The sequence below is a fragment of the Halichondria panicea genome, chromosome 5, assembly GCF_963675165.1.
Source record: "Halichondria panicea chromosome 5, odHalPani1.1, whole genome shotgun sequence".
NCBI lineage: Eukaryota > Metazoa > Porifera > Demospongiae > Suberitida > Halichondriidae > Halichondria > Halichondria panicea.
In genome coordinates, this window is record NC_087381.1 from 6,203,868 (window position 1) to 6,223,474 (window position 19,607).

The 19,607-nt window shown below is 40.8% G+C and overlaps 2 protein-coding genes across 4 annotated transcripts; one reads left to right on the plus strand and one right to left on the minus strand.

Annotated features, from left to right (window-relative positions):
• The first annotated feature begins 472 nt into the window (after positions 1-472).
• On the plus strand, positions 473-8,951 carry LOC135335938 (uncharacterized). 2 transcript variants are annotated; one of them, XM_064531659.1, is made up of 10 exons: positions 3,245-3,383; positions 4,508-4,702; positions 4,946-5,134; positions 5,406-5,594; positions 5,648-5,833; positions 6,187-6,375; positions 6,897-7,076; positions 7,470-7,730; positions 7,908-8,460; positions 8,519-8,951. In XM_064531659.1, coding segments are annotated over exons 1-10 (2,217 nt in total). In that variant the 5' UTR covers positions 3,245-3,382; the 3' UTR covers positions 8,793-8,951. The 2 variants fall into 2 exon arrangements, with proteins under 2 accessions (XP_064387730.1, XP_064387729.1); XM_064531660.1 differs by lacking the exons at positions 4,946-5,134; positions 5,406-5,594; positions 5,648-5,833; ... (3 more) ...; positions 7,908-8,460; positions 8,519-8,951 and adding exons at positions 473-634; positions 771-2,284; positions 2,342-2,482; positions 2,549-2,782 and having other exon boundaries at positions 3,195-3,383; positions 4,508-4,635.
• A 560-nt stretch (positions 8,952-9,511) lies between these two features.
• LOC135335882 (myb-like protein A) lies at positions 9,512-19,565 on the minus strand. Of its 2 annotated transcripts, none has more exons than XM_064531538.1 (13): positions 19,438-19,565; positions 19,081-19,154; positions 18,572-18,670; positions 18,011-18,067; positions 17,453-17,522; positions 16,611-16,776; positions 16,309-16,384; positions 15,889-16,053; positions 14,567-14,705; positions 13,885-13,994; positions 13,315-13,501; positions 12,755-12,939; positions 9,512-12,294 (listed from the first exon to the last, which is right to left on the minus strand). In XM_064531538.1, the coding sequence occupies exons 1-13, from the start codon at positions 19,532-19,534 to the stop codon at positions 9,679-9,681; spliced, it is 4,041 nt and encodes a 1,346-aa protein (XP_064387608.1). In that variant the 5' UTR covers positions 19,535-19,565; the 3' UTR covers positions 9,512-9,678. The 2 variants fall into 2 exon arrangements, with proteins under 2 accessions (XP_064387608.1, XP_064387607.1); XM_064531537.1 differs by having other exon boundaries at positions 18,011-18,076.
• Positions 19,566-19,607: the final 42 nt, after the last annotated feature.

A 19,607-nucleotide genomic window follows, 5' to 3' on the forward strand; every position in this document is an offset into this window, starting at 1 on the left:
TGTCACCGTGCATGCAGCTATATATATATAGAGTATGTTAAATGATTCCGGCGGAGGTTTTTTCCGCTATTCAGGGAGGAGATTATACCATATAAGATTACGTTACCCCAAATGTGTTTAATGAGACAATAATTAATGACTTCAAATCATTTAGCATGTATAGCCATGTCTTTGGTAACAGATGTAGCTTGTGGCGCATGTGCAAAAACCTCTTGTAGAAGTCACGCTGTGTAAACATAGCAGCCTGGAACCGAGGCTAGTACAAGTACACATTCACCTTCCTGTGCGCGTGGCGTGCAAACAATTTCGCTTTCTTAGCGCCTTCCTATAGAAACGCCACGGGTATTGCAGGTGCGTTTAAAATAACACTAAAAGTGTTTTTTGATTTTTTAGCTATCAATAGGGCACTATAACTACGTAGATGTAACATACGTAATTATGTAGTAGATATTGCTTATAATTATGTTGGTGTAATTATATATAGGACTAGAGTGAGTCAAATAAATATTACTGCCATGCATTTCTCGTAAGATTCTGACTATGGCTAGCTCACAAACTTTGTGCTGCTTGTTCCTATTGTCTGTGCTCCTACATATATCACTTGGAGCTGGTGATGAACTCACCCTGGACATCAGTAAGTGCAATGGTCTTGTGTCTAGAACGTTTACTCTAACTCAGTCCTGCAAACAAAACTGCTGTGAATAGAATTTATTCCTATAGAATAAAATAAAATTCTAGCTAGGATATCATAATTGTGATTTCTCTTCCAGATCCTCTTGCTCCAAACACCAGAGGAAGCAGATATTTGCTCTGGCCTTCATGAACAATGCTGCTCATAATTCAAATACCACACTACAGGAAATCGGAATTTTCATCACCACTGAACAAGTAAGCTCACGTTTCACCCTAGAGACACGATGGCCGGGAGTGGATGGAGCAGGATTCACTGAGACCTCTCCTGGATCTGGGTTATGGACTCGCACGGAAATCGCTCGACGAGGAGAATTCACTTTCATCAATCTGCCGGCAGGACAGGGTACCCAAGGAGACATAGCCGTGCAAAACAATGGAGAAACCGATGAAGCTGAAAGACAAAAGGGACTGTTTATAACAGCAGAGGATCCAAACGATGATCTCACTGTATATGTGCTCAATGATGAATCTACAACAACTGATGCGTACATGGCTATTAACTGTGTCGAATTTCCAAATGCTAAAAGTTACAAGTACTTTATCTTTTCATCTGGTGTGTTTGGTGGAGAGTCATTTCAGAGTCGATTTCTTTTTACTCCTTGTGAAAATGGCACTACTGTCAATGTACAAGCCTCCCCAACCCAAACCCATCCCGGTTGGGTGAACCCTAGTCCTTCAAACCCAAGTGCTCGAGTCGAATCAACTTATGGGAGGGCTTTCAATCGTTTTGACACTGTGATGATTAGCAATAATGTGGATCTTACTGGCTCTATCATCACTTCTAACAAGCCATTGGCTGTATTTTCTGGGCATCAATGTGGAAATCCTACTGCTGTTGGAAGTTGTGACTATCTTATAGAACAATTGCCACCTCATCCAACATACGGTGACCTGTTTTTCATGGCTCCCTTTGCTGTCAGACAAAGCGGTGAACTGTACAGAATTGGCTCAGTATCTGCTGGAGCACAAGTAACAATCAATTGTGAGTGTGCAGCAAGTTCAGCTGATGGGAATAATCGAGTTGGACTTGTTAGCGCTGGAAATGGTGCTTACACAGCCACATTAAGTGCAGGACAATACGCTGAGTGCCTAACACCTCAGAGTGCTCAGACCTATTGTTGTGTTACGTCCTCTCAACCCGTTACTATGGCTGGATATACACTCGGCCGTGATGCTGAACCGGTTTTAGGTCGCTCTGAACATTTTGATCCTTCCCTATATTACATACCGGCAGCTAACTCCTATTTGAGCAGCTACAGCTTTACTTCAGCCAAGGATTTGACCACTCAGTTCAACGGATATCTGAGCTACATCTTGCCCACTCGCATTTTCAATAATACTGAAGCAGATCAACAGAGGTTTCGTATCAATGGAGAAACTAGAATTCCTGACCAATATGAAGCCATCAACTGTCGAGTGGATGGTACTGATCAGGTGTGTGCTTATGGAGCTACCAGCAGCATGGGCCGAGGAAATTTCAACCTTACTTATGACAACATTGAAGATGGAGCATTCTGGGGATTTGCATACGGCTTTTCTTTTAGAGCTTCATTTGCTTATCCTTTGCCCTTTGAAATGGAGCCAGTTGGACGTAAGTTTCCTGAAAATTATTATGACATTTAATTACTATTTCTCTTTGTTTATGCAGTGGCCTGGATTCGAGCAGTGGATCAAGTTGTAGTGGAATCTAGTGTAACAATGGTCGATCTCATGTTTAGTATCACCCGTGGTGATCGATCAGAGCGTAGTAGAGCATATGCTTCCCTTCAATCCCTCACAGCTGAAGAAGGTATTTAGTCCACTATTATGCAGTCCAGTCTAATATTACTTGTAATTTCTATATCCATGCATGCAGGTTCTGATTATACTGCTCCTCCACCACAAAGAAATGGTGGGCTTGATCAAAATGGCAACCTGCGATGGGGAAGAGATGGCGCCACACTCCCCAACGTTGCATATGAAGTCACTATTTTGAATGATGACATTCCAGAGCCAGTGGAAGTGGTGGAGGTGATGGTGCAGTGTGTTGCAACCGAGAACTGCTACCTGCCCACAACTCGGTACACCATAACCATTATTGATGATCAAGGTGAGTGTGAAAATGCTATTGTTATCAAGTGGGTGACAGACTCATGCATGTGCAATTGCTGTAAATGCAAGAATGCAAACTCCCACGTCAAAGATAAATATTATAATAAATGATAATTAGTGCATGCTTGTCATGTGGAGAGTGGACAGTTTTGGTAGACTAGAAATGTTAACATAATTCAGTTGCTTTACAGGGTTTTCAGGTAGTGAGTCACTATAATTAATTATTAGGATCATCTAGCTCAAGGATGATGTACTCTCTTATAGCTTGGCAACAAATACCTTAGTGAAAGTGCACAGACTTACGAAGCTGGCATGCATGCATGCATTCAGTTGCTTTCGTTCAATTATGGTTACATTATTATAGCATTGTGTGATACTGTATAATCATATTGCCCATGCATCCCGTACAGGTGCCTGTCTTGACCTACCTGCTTTCTCGCTTGGTTCCATCTCATACGACTTTAGGATTTTCACAGAGATTAATGGTCGACCATACGGAACAGTTGCCACGTATGAGTGTGATGATGAAACTTTATTAGGAGAAGCTACAAGGACTTGTGAGGTTGGAGTGTAGTCAGGAAGTGTACCAAACTGCGGGAGTAAGTAACCATTGTCAGTATTTTATAAATCAATCTGTAAACCACGTTACGGTACAAGTATGTCATACCACGTCACTATCAGACCGAATCTTAAGTAGGTGCGTAGGTGTAGTGGTTAATTAGTTAAAAATGATATCAGCATACACGCATGTGGTTTGTACCTCCAGCCCACTTATTCATGGCTAACAGTTTACACAACTACAAGTGTTAGTGACGGATTCACTCCGAGATGTAGAATGGAATGTGCGTGGGAGTCGAATACTCCTCTTCATACACTCCTGCTTATAATGATCTCCAACCTCGAAAAATTAGTGCCTCGAAAATCGGTATTGAACCCAGTATATTGAAACCTCTCTACTGTAGGGGTGTGAGCAAAAAAGTTTACTGTACATTCCTCTTCACTATAATTATAAATTATGTACTAGTTAATGCACGATTGCGTTCGCCGAGTGCTACATGATGCTTCGAGAACTTCCGCGAGGCCAATAATATCCATAGAGCACGAGCGTAAAACAGTGCATTAACTAGTTTGTATATAGTTTTTAGCTTCTTGCCAATACTAATACCTATCGGCTCTAGTATAGAGCTAACTACTAAGTAGAATAGCAACCTTCTATGAAAAAATTTTGCTATTCCTGATTCTGGAGAGACCGCAATAGCCTTCAACGTACTGTACTGGTAAGCAAAACTAGCCTTTACTCGAGAATAAAGCCTTTGTTAAGCATTGCTAGAAGCTTATAGAATCACTTATAGCTGTACTTGCATTGCAACCATGGAGCAGTTGTAGCTATTGTAAAATTCTATGGCTTAAAAATCAATTATTTTGACCACCAACCGTGTTCTAACTACCCCAGCCGTGCTGAACTACCAAACTGTTCCAAAAATTCCAACCATGCACAGAATAATAGAGCAGTCTGCGGTTACTATACAGTTGTAGATCATAATATTATAGTCTATATGGCATTTGTTAGCATATTGATCTTTGTACAAAAAACTACATGGTTTGTTGTGACTATAATATGGTGCTTCATGGCACTAGTAATCAATGTTAATTTTGAGGCACAATAGTGTTACAGTTATCGGCTTGTTTTCACACTGTTAACCAACTTTACATCCTTTTAAAGTGGTGTCTGAATGTCTGACACTGGCACCTATTCCAAATGGAGCTATTACATATGATCCCGATATGACCGCTGCTTTTGAAGTGGATACAGTGGCTACTCATAGATGTGATGATGGTTTCATTCTAGTGGTCGGATCTGAGACTCGAGTGTGTTTAAATACAGGGATATGGTCTGGCCTGATTCCTGTGTGCGGAGGTACATATTATAGATTCGTTAAAGCAAATTATTTAATTATCTCTTATCATGTTTGTTTTTATGTCATGTCAAAAGTAAAATGTCAGTTAACACCGTTAACGAACCGCCTTTCCCCAATTCCTGGATCCGCCCCCGACGCCCACACTGTGTGCATGTAATCAAACCTATTGTTGCAATGCAATCGTTGTTCAAGCATATCTGCTCGTGTTAATTGCCCAATCGCTATTCTTATTATTTTTACAGCAAAGCTATGTCCAGAATTGCCAAGCTTTCCAAACGGAGCTATTACATATTTTCCTGATTTTATTCCTGATTTTAATGACGGAACAGTTGCTACATATAGATGTAATCCTGGTTTCTTTCTGGTCGGAATTGCAACTCGAACGTGTTCAACCTCAAGTACTTGGGCTGGCCAGCCTCCTGTGTGCCAACGTAAGATTCGTTTGTGATATAATTATAGGCTCTGTGGGGGAGCAAATACTTTTAGTGCATTCTTAAATCATTTGCAAACTATAATTGTTCATATTTTTATGTATCTGTGAGTGTGGACATGTACACACAGGGTGTGTAATCAAACGAACTGTTTGCAATCTTATAGCCGATCGTTGTTCATGCCGCTAGTATATATTCTTGCCACTGAACAATGTATGTATGTTATCAACTCATGTGCGCAGTATTTTGTATACATAGTTCTCCTTTACAGAGGTGGAATGTCCAGCACTAGAACCCATTTCAAACGGAGTTATTATATATACTCCGGATATAATGGCTGATTATGATATGGGAACATTGGCTTTATATAGTTGTGATTTTGGTTTCATTCTGGTTGGATCTGAGAGTCGACTGTGTGTAAGTGGAGGGATATGGGCTGGCCAGCCTCCTGAGTGCCAATGTAAGATTGTGTGTATTTTATCAGCTCGTCTTCGTTTATTATCCTTTATACAGCTGAATGTCCAGCACTGGCACCCATTCCAAACGGAGTTATTACATATGGTCCTGATATGACTGCCGATTTTAATGTGGATACAATAGCTACTCATAGCTGTGATGCTGGTTTTCGTTTGGCCGGATTTGAGACTCGAGTGTGTTTACCCTCAGGGACATGGTCTCGTCTGATTCCTATGTGCCTCGGTACGTAAGGTTTAATATAATTTATAGGCCCTAAGAAAGATTATGCTGATGCGCATGTTGAAATCATGTGACAACTCCATTCTAACTGTCATGCCGAAATTTATGAATTTGAGAATAACAGCTTAATGCATGTATTTAGCCGGGCCAAACTCGCATATAATGTTGTATGTTATCATTAACTTGCATGCTTTGCTCTGTGAGTGTGAACATGCAACACGCAGGTTGTGTGTAATCAAACCAACTGTTGCGATGTGCTAGCCGATCGACTCGTTATTCATGCAGCTCTTTTCTTTCTACTGAACAATGTGTGTGTGTTATCAGCTTGTGACAATTTGTATACATATCCTTTACAGCGGTGGAATGTCCAGCACTGGCACCCATTCCAAACGGAGTTATTACATATGGCCCTGATATGACTGCCGATTTTAATGTGGATACAATAGCTACTCATAGCTGTGATGCTGGTTTTCGTTTGGCCGGATTTGAGACTCGAGTGTGTTTACCCTCAGGGACATGGTCTCGTCCGATTCCTATGTGCCTCGGTACGTAAGGTTTAATTGTTATTATAATAATTTATAGGCCCTAAGAAAGATTATGCTGATGCGCATGTTGAAATCATGTGACAACTCCATTCTAACTGTCATGCCAAAATTTATGAATTTGAGAATAACAGCTTAATGCATGTATTTAGCCGGGCCAAACTCGCATATAATGTTGTATGTTATCATTAACTTGCATGCTTTGCACTGTGAGTGTGAACATGCACACGCAGGTTGTGTGTAATCAAACCAACTGTTGCGATGTGCCAGCCGATCGACTCGTTATTCATGCAGCTTTTTTCTTTCCACTGAACAATGTGTGTGTGTTATCAGCTTGTGACAATTTGTATACATATCCTTTACAGCGGTGGAATGTCCAGCACTGGCACCCATTCCAAACAGGTCCAGTATACGTAATTATTGGCACACTAGCTGTTTCCTTTGATTTCAGGGGTCAAAGTACAATTATAATGTAGGTCATTGGTGTTAGTAATTTAATTGCATGTTGTTCAACTCTTATACAGGTCCATGTGACAATCTTCCACCGTTATTCAACGGAATGATCACCTACAATACTTCCCAAGGACTTCATAATACTGTTGCCATATACACTTGTAATGATGGGTTCACACTTCTTGGAAGTCACCTAAGAATCTGTGGGGAGGGAGTGTGGGAGGAAGCTAGCCCTTCATGCTTACAAGATGGTAAGGTGGTAAGGTGCACAATACTGTGTCAATGTCAACAACTCTACTGGTGTGCACACACCATTAATTCCATACACATGTAACCTTATAATTATTAAAAGAGAATTGAAAATTAACCGTATACTTAAGGGCACTCCAAATGATACTCTGGTTTCTGGTCCACCCGCCCGCATCACATTTATTGTTGGATTTCTACATCCTACGCATGCGCAGCAGCACTGCAGCACAACATAATGTGTTAATGCGATATTCATAAGGTGAAATAAACAAATAATGAATAATGACAAAAGCCTCCCGCGCGCATGGCGGACTAGAAACCAGAGTGACAATACTTGGAGTGGTCTAAGTTGAATAATTTTGTAGAGGTATAATTCAATTAATGTTCTCCTATAGCTGCAGTGATAACTTCAAATGGTGCTCCAATGGTTGGACAGAGCTTCTCCTTATTATGCACTGTGACTGAGACTGACTCACTTCATCTCACCATTTCCTACTACTGGTTCAGAGGACAACTGCCACTTACTACTACTTTTGGTATTCTCACCTTTGACACATTGTTCCTGTCAGACGCTGGACTGTACAGATGTAAGGTCACTGTGAGCTCTGATGAGCACCAAATTACTGTTAACTCAAGCTATGACATTGATTTCAAGAGTAAGCAATTTTTAAAAGTCAGTAGCTATATAATTATAATAAGCTAGTTCCCTTTGATCGTTTAATAATGCCATTTAAAACTATCACTGTGAATATTATAGTTATTTGGATAACTAGATCTTAATTTGTGAGTGTGACTGTCGAAGAGCAGTTATGACTTCCTTATATTTATTGTAGGTCTTCACATCCAGCTGCGACTCATTATCAGTTCTAATTGTGGAGCATACACTCAGTCAGAAACAGCTGTTAAAACCAGCGACATCACTAATGAATTTTCCCACAGTGTCGATGAACTTTGTCAATGTGGTTTCAACACCTCTCTTATCTCAAGACCATTTATCCGCTGCTTTGAGAACTCTCCAAATCATGTGACATACAGAGCAGTTCTGAGCAGTAGTGAAACGATCTCGGCTCTCATGATTTTCTCCTTCATTGATCGATGGAGCAAAGAGACTCCCAGCATCATTGTGCAGAGTGCAGGACTTCGCATCAACAGTACTTGTCCGGTGATTATTGCCAATCCTGATGGTCCCGAATGCCCTGAGGATCTCACTAATCGCACGTTGATAATAACAATAAACACAGATAATACTCCACTTTTGAGTGTTGATGTTGTGATTGGCATTGTGATTGGTTCATTGGCTCTTATACTTGCTCTATTGTTGGTCGTCATTTTGCTGGTTTTTCTGAGATATCGGAGATATAAATCAAAAACCTTGGGTATCAACGTGTGAGTTCATCAGTCTATATTATGATGTCATATACACCTATATTATGCATGCATGCAGGAGGCCTGAAATTGTTCTGGATGAGCTTCCTCACCACGACTATGATTACATCAGCACATTCCAAGAGGCAAACTTGACTGGAAACCCTCAACCCTCTACAGCAGGGGACGATACTTCTGAGATGAAGTTTGAATTAAAGCCCTGCGATGCTTATGGGCCTGGAAACCCTCAATTACCCTCTACAGCAGGGGACAATGCTTCCGAGATGAAATTTGAATTAACACCCTGTGATGCTTATGGCCCTGTGACAGTCCCCACCCACGTTGACAGTTAAAGTTAGATTGCATAGTCTTATAGCTAGCTGAACAGAATTATACAGAGTATCAAAACCGTAAGCGCTATTGGTATAGTAATGACCTTCAATGTTTCTCCTCACAATAATTATATGTTTTGTAGTTTTTCTATACACTAACATGGCACTAATAATATTTTCTACAAGAGACAGTGTTATGTACATAATTGTAGTTATGGGGCACATGCATGTATTATATAATTATAGCAAAATAATGATCAAGTGGTGTGATTCCATGCATGCACGTACATATTAAAATACAGATTTTTTAGTGAAATTTTAGTGGGCAAAAAATTCTCGTTGCACTGCATGGAACAGCAGTGATTTTCGTGAGGAAACATTTATTGTGTACATGCACTGCATAAACATTATTGTCTATATACGTGCACTGCATGCATTATGATATATAATTATGCTTTCCGGTAAACCTATAGGTTTTCGTGGGTAAACTTGTCATTGAGGTCAGCTTGCCCACGAATTTTTTGCCCCAAAAAATTACACGTACATGTATACGTTGTATCTTGCTTATATTGCTGTTGCCGAGCCTGCATGCATGCATATGGGAGCGTCTGTTTCGAACGAGGACCTTTCCACTTTTGAGGTATTTCCTGTTCAATTATAGTATCAAAGGCAATTCTTAAGTTATTATTAATAATAATTATTATCTAGTTCCCAAAAAGTAACTATAGCTGACAGACACATGTAATGAATATCACTGATTTTTTCAAAGCACCAACCATGCAAATGCACAACGTATATGTACCTATACTATAGAAAAAAAAAAAAAAGGTAAATAATCAATCAACAACAAAATCGTCATTTATCGTCATTTAATACTAGCGTCTTTCTCCGCCATGGAAGCGCCGAGCTAAAAAAATTTCACAGTTTTTCTCCTTTTGACAGTTTCTGATGGAGACACACCAACGTCAATGGTGGCCGTCTCATTACCATCTTCCACTGATTCAGAAGGCTTTTGCTTTCTGTTAGAGTGTTCCTTACGTTCAATATCAGAGGGTGTGGTTCCAGCATCGGAGGGTATGGTGGTGAAATCCATTGCTTTGCTAGTGGATGGATGAGCAGCACTTTGTTCACTCGTGTTTGAATTATCAGGAGGACGCTTGCGTTTTCTGAATGAGAGCTTTTTCAGAACAGGCTTCTTCTGAACAGTTTTTCTGAACAGAGCATTTGAAAATTGCTCAATAGAGGGTGGGTCAATAAGTCCACATTCTGTAGCAGTCTTTGAAGCACCTCTTTTGGGAGCCAGTTTGCGTGTCCTTTGTCGACTCTTAGCTGGCGCTCTTGTAGCAGTGTCGACCATCGAACTGTCAATGCTTTGGGCAACTTCTTCTACTGTTTTAGAGGCCACACCTTTCTTTCGTACGTACGTTCGTTTTGCTCTCTTGGATTGTGGACTTTTTGGTTTCTCGGCATTTTTTCGTTTTCGATCACCACCAGTAGTACTTTGACCAGTAGCTGTTGGCCGTTTCTGTGGTTTTTCAGGTGTTTGATATTTCTGTGTTGGACAATAAGTATCGTGGATAAGTATGTCATAGGTAGCGTAGACTTGTAGCCGGTAATGGTAGTCACCCACGATAGCTGAATTGATGATGTTTGCACTTTTCTTCACGGGAGGTATGGGAACCTGAGACAGTGCAAAATGACGTGAGATGAGGTCATCGTTATTCAGAGGAGTGATAATCGGTCCAGTATTTCTCCGGCGATAAGGACGCGGGAATTTACTATAGCATATGTGGTTAGGCTCGTACACAATCATGTGAGCATCAGCTTCCATTAAAACGTCTTTCTCAGTTGCTATTTGAACGGGGAGATCAAATCCGGCCATTTCAAAGACGAATTTTTCCAATTCCAATCTCTCGTCTGTTTCCGTTCTCGGAGTGAATCGAAGAAATTCAGCTGCCAAAACTCGTTTAATTTCCGTACTGTTCCCCCTACCAGCAGAGTTGGAAATAACAGGAATGTTGGATACAATAGAATCTGTTGTACCACTAGGCAATATATTAGTATCAGCCAATGGTTCATTCACGCTGAAAATAGAAGAACTCGTAGTAGTAACCATGGTTACAGCATTTAGTTTCTTTTGATCTGGTAACTCGTCGTCGTCCAAACTATTATTTGATTCTTCAGTTCCACCGTCCCCAGCATTGCTAGCAGCTGTTGTTTCGAGTGATTGCTCTGAAATTAGCGGACGCAATACAAAACGTGGTCCCACAGGGAAATTCCCTTCTCTTCTGGGGATGTGGGCATTATGCAAGTCACGTGACACGGTATCCAACGGTGCCGTGTTCCTGTTCGATTCAACATTATTAGGTACGGATCCAGATTCAGTATTTCTAGCAGCTGTTGTTTCGTGTGATTCTGAAATTAGCGGACGCAATACAAAACATGGTCCCACAGGGAAATTCCCTTTTCTTCTGGGGGTGTGGGCATTATGCAAGTCACGTGACACGGTATCCAACGGTGTCGTGTTCCTGTTTGATTCCACATTATTAGGAACGGATCCAGATTCAGTATTGCCAGCAGCTGTTGTTTCGTGTGATTCTGAAATGATTGGACGCAATACGAAACGTAGTCCCACAGGGAAATTCTCTTCTCCTTTTATAGTGTTCGTAGAATCTGATTTCGTCCCCCCAATACTTGGTAAACATGCAATCTTTCCGTTCCCATCCCGAGTGCCAATGTCTGTAGGGGTTCTTGGATTAGACCCATTGGGCAAGTCACATGACACGGTATCATTTATCATCAATGGTGTCGTATCAGAGTTTCTGGTATATTGTTCAGTGTTCACGTGTGATTCCACATTATGAGGAATGGATCTAGTTTCTGTCCGAGTGGCCACTTCAGCTGGGGGTATATGAAAGGATCTCGGTAGTGGCTTGAGGACGGGGTCAGAGGTCAAGGGGGCATGGTCACCAGATGCTGGACCATGCTGAGGCTTAACAATGTTGACTACAACATTCGTATCCATGGCGTTGGTCGTTCCCATAGCAACAGTGTGGTTCCCGGCTGTAACATTAGAGCTTGTATTATCATCATCATCATCTTGAGTGAGATCAATTATTGATTCAGGAGTAGATTGCGATCCCGATTGTTCCCCTCCGTTCAGGGGGGCACCAACATTAGCCGACGTTGTGCCCCCTCTTAGATTAGAGAGAATATTCTGTACAGTTCCATCTATCGCTTGGTCGTTGGTTGGACAACTGGTCGACGATTGTCCTTCCTCGTTACGAGAATTGTGTAGCGGTTGAGAGCTAAACATTGTTGATGATCCGTTCTTAAGAGCGGCCGAATATCGTCGAAAATTATACGACGGTGGAACCTGGAGATCAGAATTGTCCCAGGAGATAATCCTGTCAGGACTTGGATAAGAGTCGGAATTGATGATGGAGGATTTACGTTTGTCTCGTGTAGTGTAGCGATATTTAAACTTCTTGACTTTCTCTTTCACAACCTCAGGGAGATCAGTCTGTGTGTGTGTGTGTGTGGGTGTGGTATGGTGTGTGGGTGTGTGGGTGTGGGTGTGTGGGTGTGTGTAGGAGAGAAAGATGTCCGTGAAACATACAAGGAAATAGGCAACTCAATTGAAAATGGACCAAAAAAGTCTACATGTGTATGTTTTGTACGTATAGTATACATAATAATATTGTGTACAAATGCACTGATCTAAGCACACCAAACAGCTACTAAATGCATTGTTTAGTGAAATGGACGTTTCAACAATTAAGTAATAATAGTACTAATTTAGAAAAAACGCCGGCTTTTTTCAGCTCGAAATAAATAAAAGCGCACCATAATTATTGTTATGAAAATTGGAATTTTGGAACTCGTATTAGGGACAATCTACAGAAAATCAAATTTAACTTTGAACAGGCCTAATTTTAGAACGATGAATAGTGTTTTCACACTCGATCCCCCCTCCCACTCACAGTATCAGGGAGGGTGGTCACGTTCTTGATCAGGTGAGAGTATCGTTTGAGAGCCTGATTGGTGAATTGTTGAAACACTTCGTCGTCTGATTTCAGCTGTTTCCAACGCATACTGCACATGGCGTCCGTTCGCTGTGGGAGAGAACTCTTGGCTATCTTAGACCACGGAATACACGCGTTGCTTCCTTTGTGTGTGTGTGGGTGTGTGTGTGGTGTGTGTGGTGTGGGGGGGAGGGGGGTGGAGGTCCAACAACCGTGCTCCTAGTAATAATGTTTGCTAAATCAGCATTTAACATGTTGTTGAGTGATTTAAAGCTAAAACTAGACCTTAAAGAATGCAACACGTAGCAAATATTTATATTTTAGGCGCACGGGTGTCAGACCTCCTCTGCATGGATGGAGGTCATATTGCAGCTAGCACAGTACTAATAATTATTACTGTAGCACCCATGCACACAGTATACATGTACATGTACATTATATGTAAGTATATTCGTACATACATGGGATTTAACAATGTACAAGACTATGCATGTCAAGTATGCTATCACATGACTCACCTTCGTACGGCTGACACGCCTCCAGCAATACTCGATCCTCGTCCTTACTGAACGGACCCTTCTTGAGGTCAGAGTTCAACACGTTCAGGTAGCGCTCACGACACTGGCTTTGGGAACGCCCGGGCACAAACTGACACACTTTCGACCACGCCTTCTTCCCGTAAACACCCACGCCTTCAATTAGTTTCTGTGAGTGCAAAGAATTGGGAAATGATCAACCAATTAATTAGTACAGTCATGCATTTTTAGAGCTACATGACATTGCACATGTATATGCATGTATATAATTATACATGTACTTGTCTATACATTGTATATAAAGAACGGACATAATTTCAGTTCTGGTGACCCAATTGCAATGATTTTTGTGGTTCTCTGAAAGCTTATAAGAAGCTGTCTCGGTTTCAGTTAATTTCAGGAACATAATTACAATTATTAAAAGCAATAATTATAATTATTAAAGCATTTATGGCTGTTGCAATAATTATTCTTAACTGCATGCACTCCACTCTGTTTATCAAAGGTTCAGGGACTCTGGGTACATTATGAGCTACTGAGTTAATTGCTTACCACATCTTCTGCTTTTGACCACTTTCCTTTCTTGATGTCAGGGCAGAGGGACATGGTCCAGCGGTAATAGCAGTTATTAGATGAGCGGCCGCCACCAACATAATGAGCCACTGAGTGTGTGTGTGTGTGGACATCATTATATGGTTACATCATAACAGATCTCCAATGTATTGCTGTATCATGTATACCGTATAGCAGATCATTTTCATGGGGGAAAAATCCTCTAACCCTATGCGTCATGAACGGGTACCCTACACTGTAAGTGCACAAAGTTACTTTACGATTGATCGACGCAAGGTAATGCTTGTTTAATGCTTTGTTTGATACCGTATAGCAGGTAATTTTCGTGGAGTAAAATATTCGTTATTTTCGTGGGCAAGCTGACCTCCACGACATTTTAACGTAGGCGTGGCTTACCGGAACGTATGAATGCAGTGCAGGCAATGACATTTTTACTCACAAAAACCATCGTTTTCGAGTGGAACGAGAATTTTTTACCCCACAAAAATTACCCGCTATACGATACTCTCTCTCTCTTTTATATCGACTTTGGATTGGAGTCACATGATACTTGATGCGTGAGGGACTGAGAAATTACAAATTGATCAGCATTAATGTCTTATTCTTATATAGCATTAATTGTATCCACATGCTCAAAGTTCGTCAACCCTCCTTCTCTGACCTTTGACCCAGTTTTGTCCGTACAGTTTTACTGCACTCTTGATTTTCTTGTCCTCGTCTTTACTCCATCGCCCACCACCCTTCCCAAGATTTTGAACAGTCTGGTACTGCCCCAGACAAGCAAACGCTGTGCGACCAGTCTACAGTGGGAGCTAGGTGGATAATACAGGTATACATATAGGTCCCTCCATTTTGGAAGTGACTATAATTATAGTTAGGCTCCGTCACTATAGGTTTTAATACATGTATGGTCTAACATTTACTTTATGAAAGCTTAGAAGGAGCCCATCGGATGGTATGCTCAAATCCCAAACTTGGATCGGGTCATTTTCGAAAAAGAGCACTGGACCATGCATGCATGCATGGACCATTATGCATGCATAATTATAACATAGATATAAGAGGGAGAGGGATGGGAAACGCTACGTAAATAGCATTGACGATCCGCGTTTCGGTCAATGTTTTCTTCTTTATTTCCTCCAGCCCATGCTTTTAGCTAGTACTAGGCTATAAACTAGCTACTGAGCTCCATGTATTAGCAATGGCTAGTGGAACAGTCACAACAAGGTAGCAGCAATAGTTAGTGAGACCCCTCCAAGCAGTAAAAAGCAGCTTGGACAGGCAAATTCTTGAGAGGAGCTCTGTCAGTACCGTTGAGCATTCCAGTACAGTCACAGACATATGATAGAGAATTATGGAAATGTAGCAAAGTTCTGTCGTAAATTACTGTGCTGATACGACGAACCAACTATCAATGAATACAAAGAGACATTTACCTACATTCAATCATTGATGTAACTTTCTAAATGGGTACACAAAAAGTCTGCTTTTAAAAACCAGCTTACTAAGACAAAAATGAACATTACTTACCAACCTAAAGCCAAGTGGCTTTGATTTTACTTGCATACAATGCCCAGCTACTTAAGAAAGAGGGAATCATTAATATTTTGGGCTGTAGTCACAGCCTCTCTTGTTAGAAGGTACACAAAGCCACTAGACAGAGCCGAAACGATAATACAACACTCAAAAAACTGCCTTTGAAAGTTTTTAAGCTCTTGGTGAGATACACAACGCTTCTATATGATGCACAGTAGGCGTGGATGCTCAGTACAGGACTAAGAGTCCCATGCAGTGGGGAGCTGTGAATGATAGTAATAACATTTCCCGCTGGGTTGGCGGGGTGTCTATAGAGGCGAAACGCGGATCAACTTTTGGCATTACACAGAAGTGATTGTGCGCACGTGCTCCGTTTCCCATCCCTCTCCCTTCTTATATCTATGATAATAATTAGTATTGCAGAATAGTACGTAATCTCCTACTCACGCCTAGTTCCCGGGCTATCTCGGCCCAATCTCTCTCTTGGTGTTTACGAGCAATTTTGCTGAGATTTTTGTTCTCTTGAGGTGACCACACCTTCTTGTTGATTGACGGACAACTGTGATTGGTCCAATGGATGCGGCAATCATTCCCTGAACGTTTGTGCCCGAACTAAAATAGGAGGGAGAAATGAAATTACGATTATGCTCATCAGTTATAGACAAATTAAGTTGTAGCATTTTCAAGTGATCGGTATACATGTACTCATGACTATAATATAGTCATGATTATTGTTGTCTATAGTATACCGATCAATTTTTAGTACTTGAAAATTATATAGTTTACTGCTATAAAAACACAATTTTGTGATTGAAAAACATCACCACTTTAACAAAATCATCAAGAAAAATCAATCGACACACCCACCATTTCGTAGGAGAGGGAACTCCAGTTGACCTCCTCCACAGTATTGTCACTGTACAGCTCTTCATCACTCAGTGCCCTGAGGGGGAAGGGGGAGGAGTTATGATATGTGGTGGGTATATGCAACGCTACAATCATGCATACTCACATTATGTATCTAAGCATATACCGGCCATTGGAAAGGTAATTCGGAGAGCTATGAATGAAAATTACATGGTCTCAAAGATAGCTACTAAATCATGCAGCTGAATAATTACTAAATCAATACCACCATAGCAACGGTACAATGTAGACTCATTACTCACTTGACTGCCTCTACTTTAGCGAGTACTAATTCCTTCAGCCTCGCCTCACTCGGGTCATCCTCACTCACATCATGAGTCTCCAGTTGCCTCAGGAGTGGTCGAGTGCGTCCCTCTATCAGCTGGAACCGTACACCCTCCACCAATCGAGTCTCAGATTGACGGGTCCCTGGGGTGTGAGAGAAATACAAGTATGCTGTGTGTAGGAGGGGGGGGGGTATATTCGTGCGCCCTTGGGGAATACATACAACTGCCCTCGGATATACAAATCCAATACACCCTTGATATCCATATGGTACAACTATTATATATACCATGATGTGCTCTAGGAATATTCATTAAAACTCTAGGGTACACTGTACGTACAAATGCCACGTATACTCCAGGGGTACATTCATATACACCCCTAGAGGATAAATGACTGTGGTCGGCCTAAAGCCCATGCTCCATTTTTTAAGGACCATCCTTTGATATATACATGTACATGTACCTACACGTAACAAAAAGTGTCGAAATTGTAAATATTATGGTTTGTCATGTGTATAATTATATACACACAGCAGAGATCAAAAGAGTGTTTACCAGTGGGTAGAAGCGAGTAATTGGCGCTTTGTAATTATTTCAAAGTGTCGCCTTAAATTGAATAAGTATGGTATGGTTAATTGCGATGGTTGGTATAACCACCTCTTAGGCCTATAGGTGTTTAGTACTTTTGCACAACAATAAAGCTGCAAATAAATTAATGTGTCACTGGGTGTTGAATTTTAATTTGAGTATTGAGAATAGCCACATCTTTGAATTCTGCTGTAGGGTACATGTATGTTGTAATGATGTAAAAAACTTACAAGGTGACTCGGTATGTATTCTGTCCATTTCAGCATAGCTCCCGGCACCCTCGTGGCAAATGGGCGGGGACTAGGAGGAGGAGACAAAGAGAGGAGAGAAGATAATACTTGGTTACAGTGTATTCACAAATGTATTTGACTAATAATCTCTTAATTCACCCAGAACTAAAGTTACATATACAAACGAGCCTTACCAGAGTTGATATATGTTTTTTTTATAAACGGAATACTAGTATGTCAATAATTATTAGTAAAGTTTTATTCTTTTTGTTTCAGACCACAGACCAAACACTTAATTATAATCTTTGTTATCAAACGATTCTAACTGAAGTTATGGGCAGCTATACTGAGTGATAATGTAGACCCCACTTAACAGGAACATATAGGTTGCTTGAGGATACAAATGATGTAATGTTGCTCTATAATTATAGTTAGCCAATAACAATCAAGATCACGTACTTATACATAATGTGTTATATAGCGTCCCTCAGCCCTCGAGTACTATAACCATGCATAGATATACATTGTAACTTTGATCGTAAATACATGCACACTCACAAAGCCGAGATGGTCCCTGAAGTACTTGCCCCTCCTAAAGGTCGCCATTGACAACTTCTGCAACAACTGTGGTCACCATGCACACACACACACACACACACACAGAGGGAATTAGTGATCGAAGTACGTGCAGTCTAATTATTATAGTATACATGTTATGATAATTATATCAGCACTTACATACATGATCTATAGTACGATGGTGTTGTTGTAAAGTGCATGCATGTATGCAGCCAAGAGCAAATAAGATGCTATAGCTATGGAACTTGTGGTGAGTTCACATTTTATAGTCGACTAGGTATAGTCTCTAACACATGCATGGGAAGTACAGAATGGAGATGTGCCCACACTGGTCGATTGGCAGTGTTTGGTTGGTACTATATCCACCTCTAATTTAATTATGGTTATCGCATGTTTATATAAAAGGCAATAAAAACAATTTATTCACAGAATCTACCACATGTATGTATGTAGCCACATTCCTGCAAATTAGCATTACATGCATGTACACTATAGGATGTCACACTATAAGATCACACTTGTGCAGTCAGTGTGTCCCACCTTCCTACATGTACGTCTTGGGGCAGTGACAGTGTCCAGTTTCTGCTTGTTGGATGCTATAGCAACCTCCAGTTTGTCCAGCTGCTTCTGTAGTCCCGCCTGTAGCAGTATAGGTACTATTATTTGAACAAGCATGCTGGTCAAACATTTATAATTATACAATATACAATAACACCATACAATAACACCAAGTGTCCACGTGGTTAAATATGTTGCTGATCAGCAGAAGCATGCAGCTATTGTAACCGCTTCAGCTTAGCCTATAACAGTATAGCTTGCTACCTTGTTCGATGCAATAATTATGTCTAAGACTACATTTGTAAGAGCTCTGGACATCGTTTGCTGATTTTGTATGCAGAGGCTTCTCAAATTAATGGGCGTGGCTCAATGAGAGTCTGGTATCTGAATATTCAGCCATCCGGATGAGGTGGACTCCATGCAGGTGTTTGGATAATCGAGGCTCAACTGCATGTACACATAATAATTATACGTGCAATAATTATTATTACCTGGGCTTCATAGTTTTTCTGTAGACACTGTTTCAGTTTCTCAGTGCTTTGATCATCAGCCTTCTCAACAGTAGCTTTGTGAGTGGGTGGGGGAGGGTGTGAGTAGGTGGTGGGTGTGTGTGGGGGGTGCATGTGGGTTTACTCAAATTTTTATATAGACATGGTATTAAACTGAATAGTAAGTAATAACGTTGGAGTGTATATATGCCTACCATCGATGCATGCATCTTAATAGCCGACCTGGATCAATAATTCAATATGCTTTTATACTGTCAGATACATCCACTTGTTTGTGGTATACAAAACTATGTACTTTCCAATACAACATTTTTAAAAATTACAAGACTTGGATCTTACACAGTAGCTCGGCTGAATTTCCTCCGTGCAAGATTATGTTTATTGATTCTAGATCTTTGGTTAGCTCTTCATCTTTGTCTTCTGAGAGAGCAGCCATTTTTAATTAGTATAGATATGGTTTCCAGACATTCCAGAGCAGCCACGTGGTTGTTTAAAATGGTCGTCACATT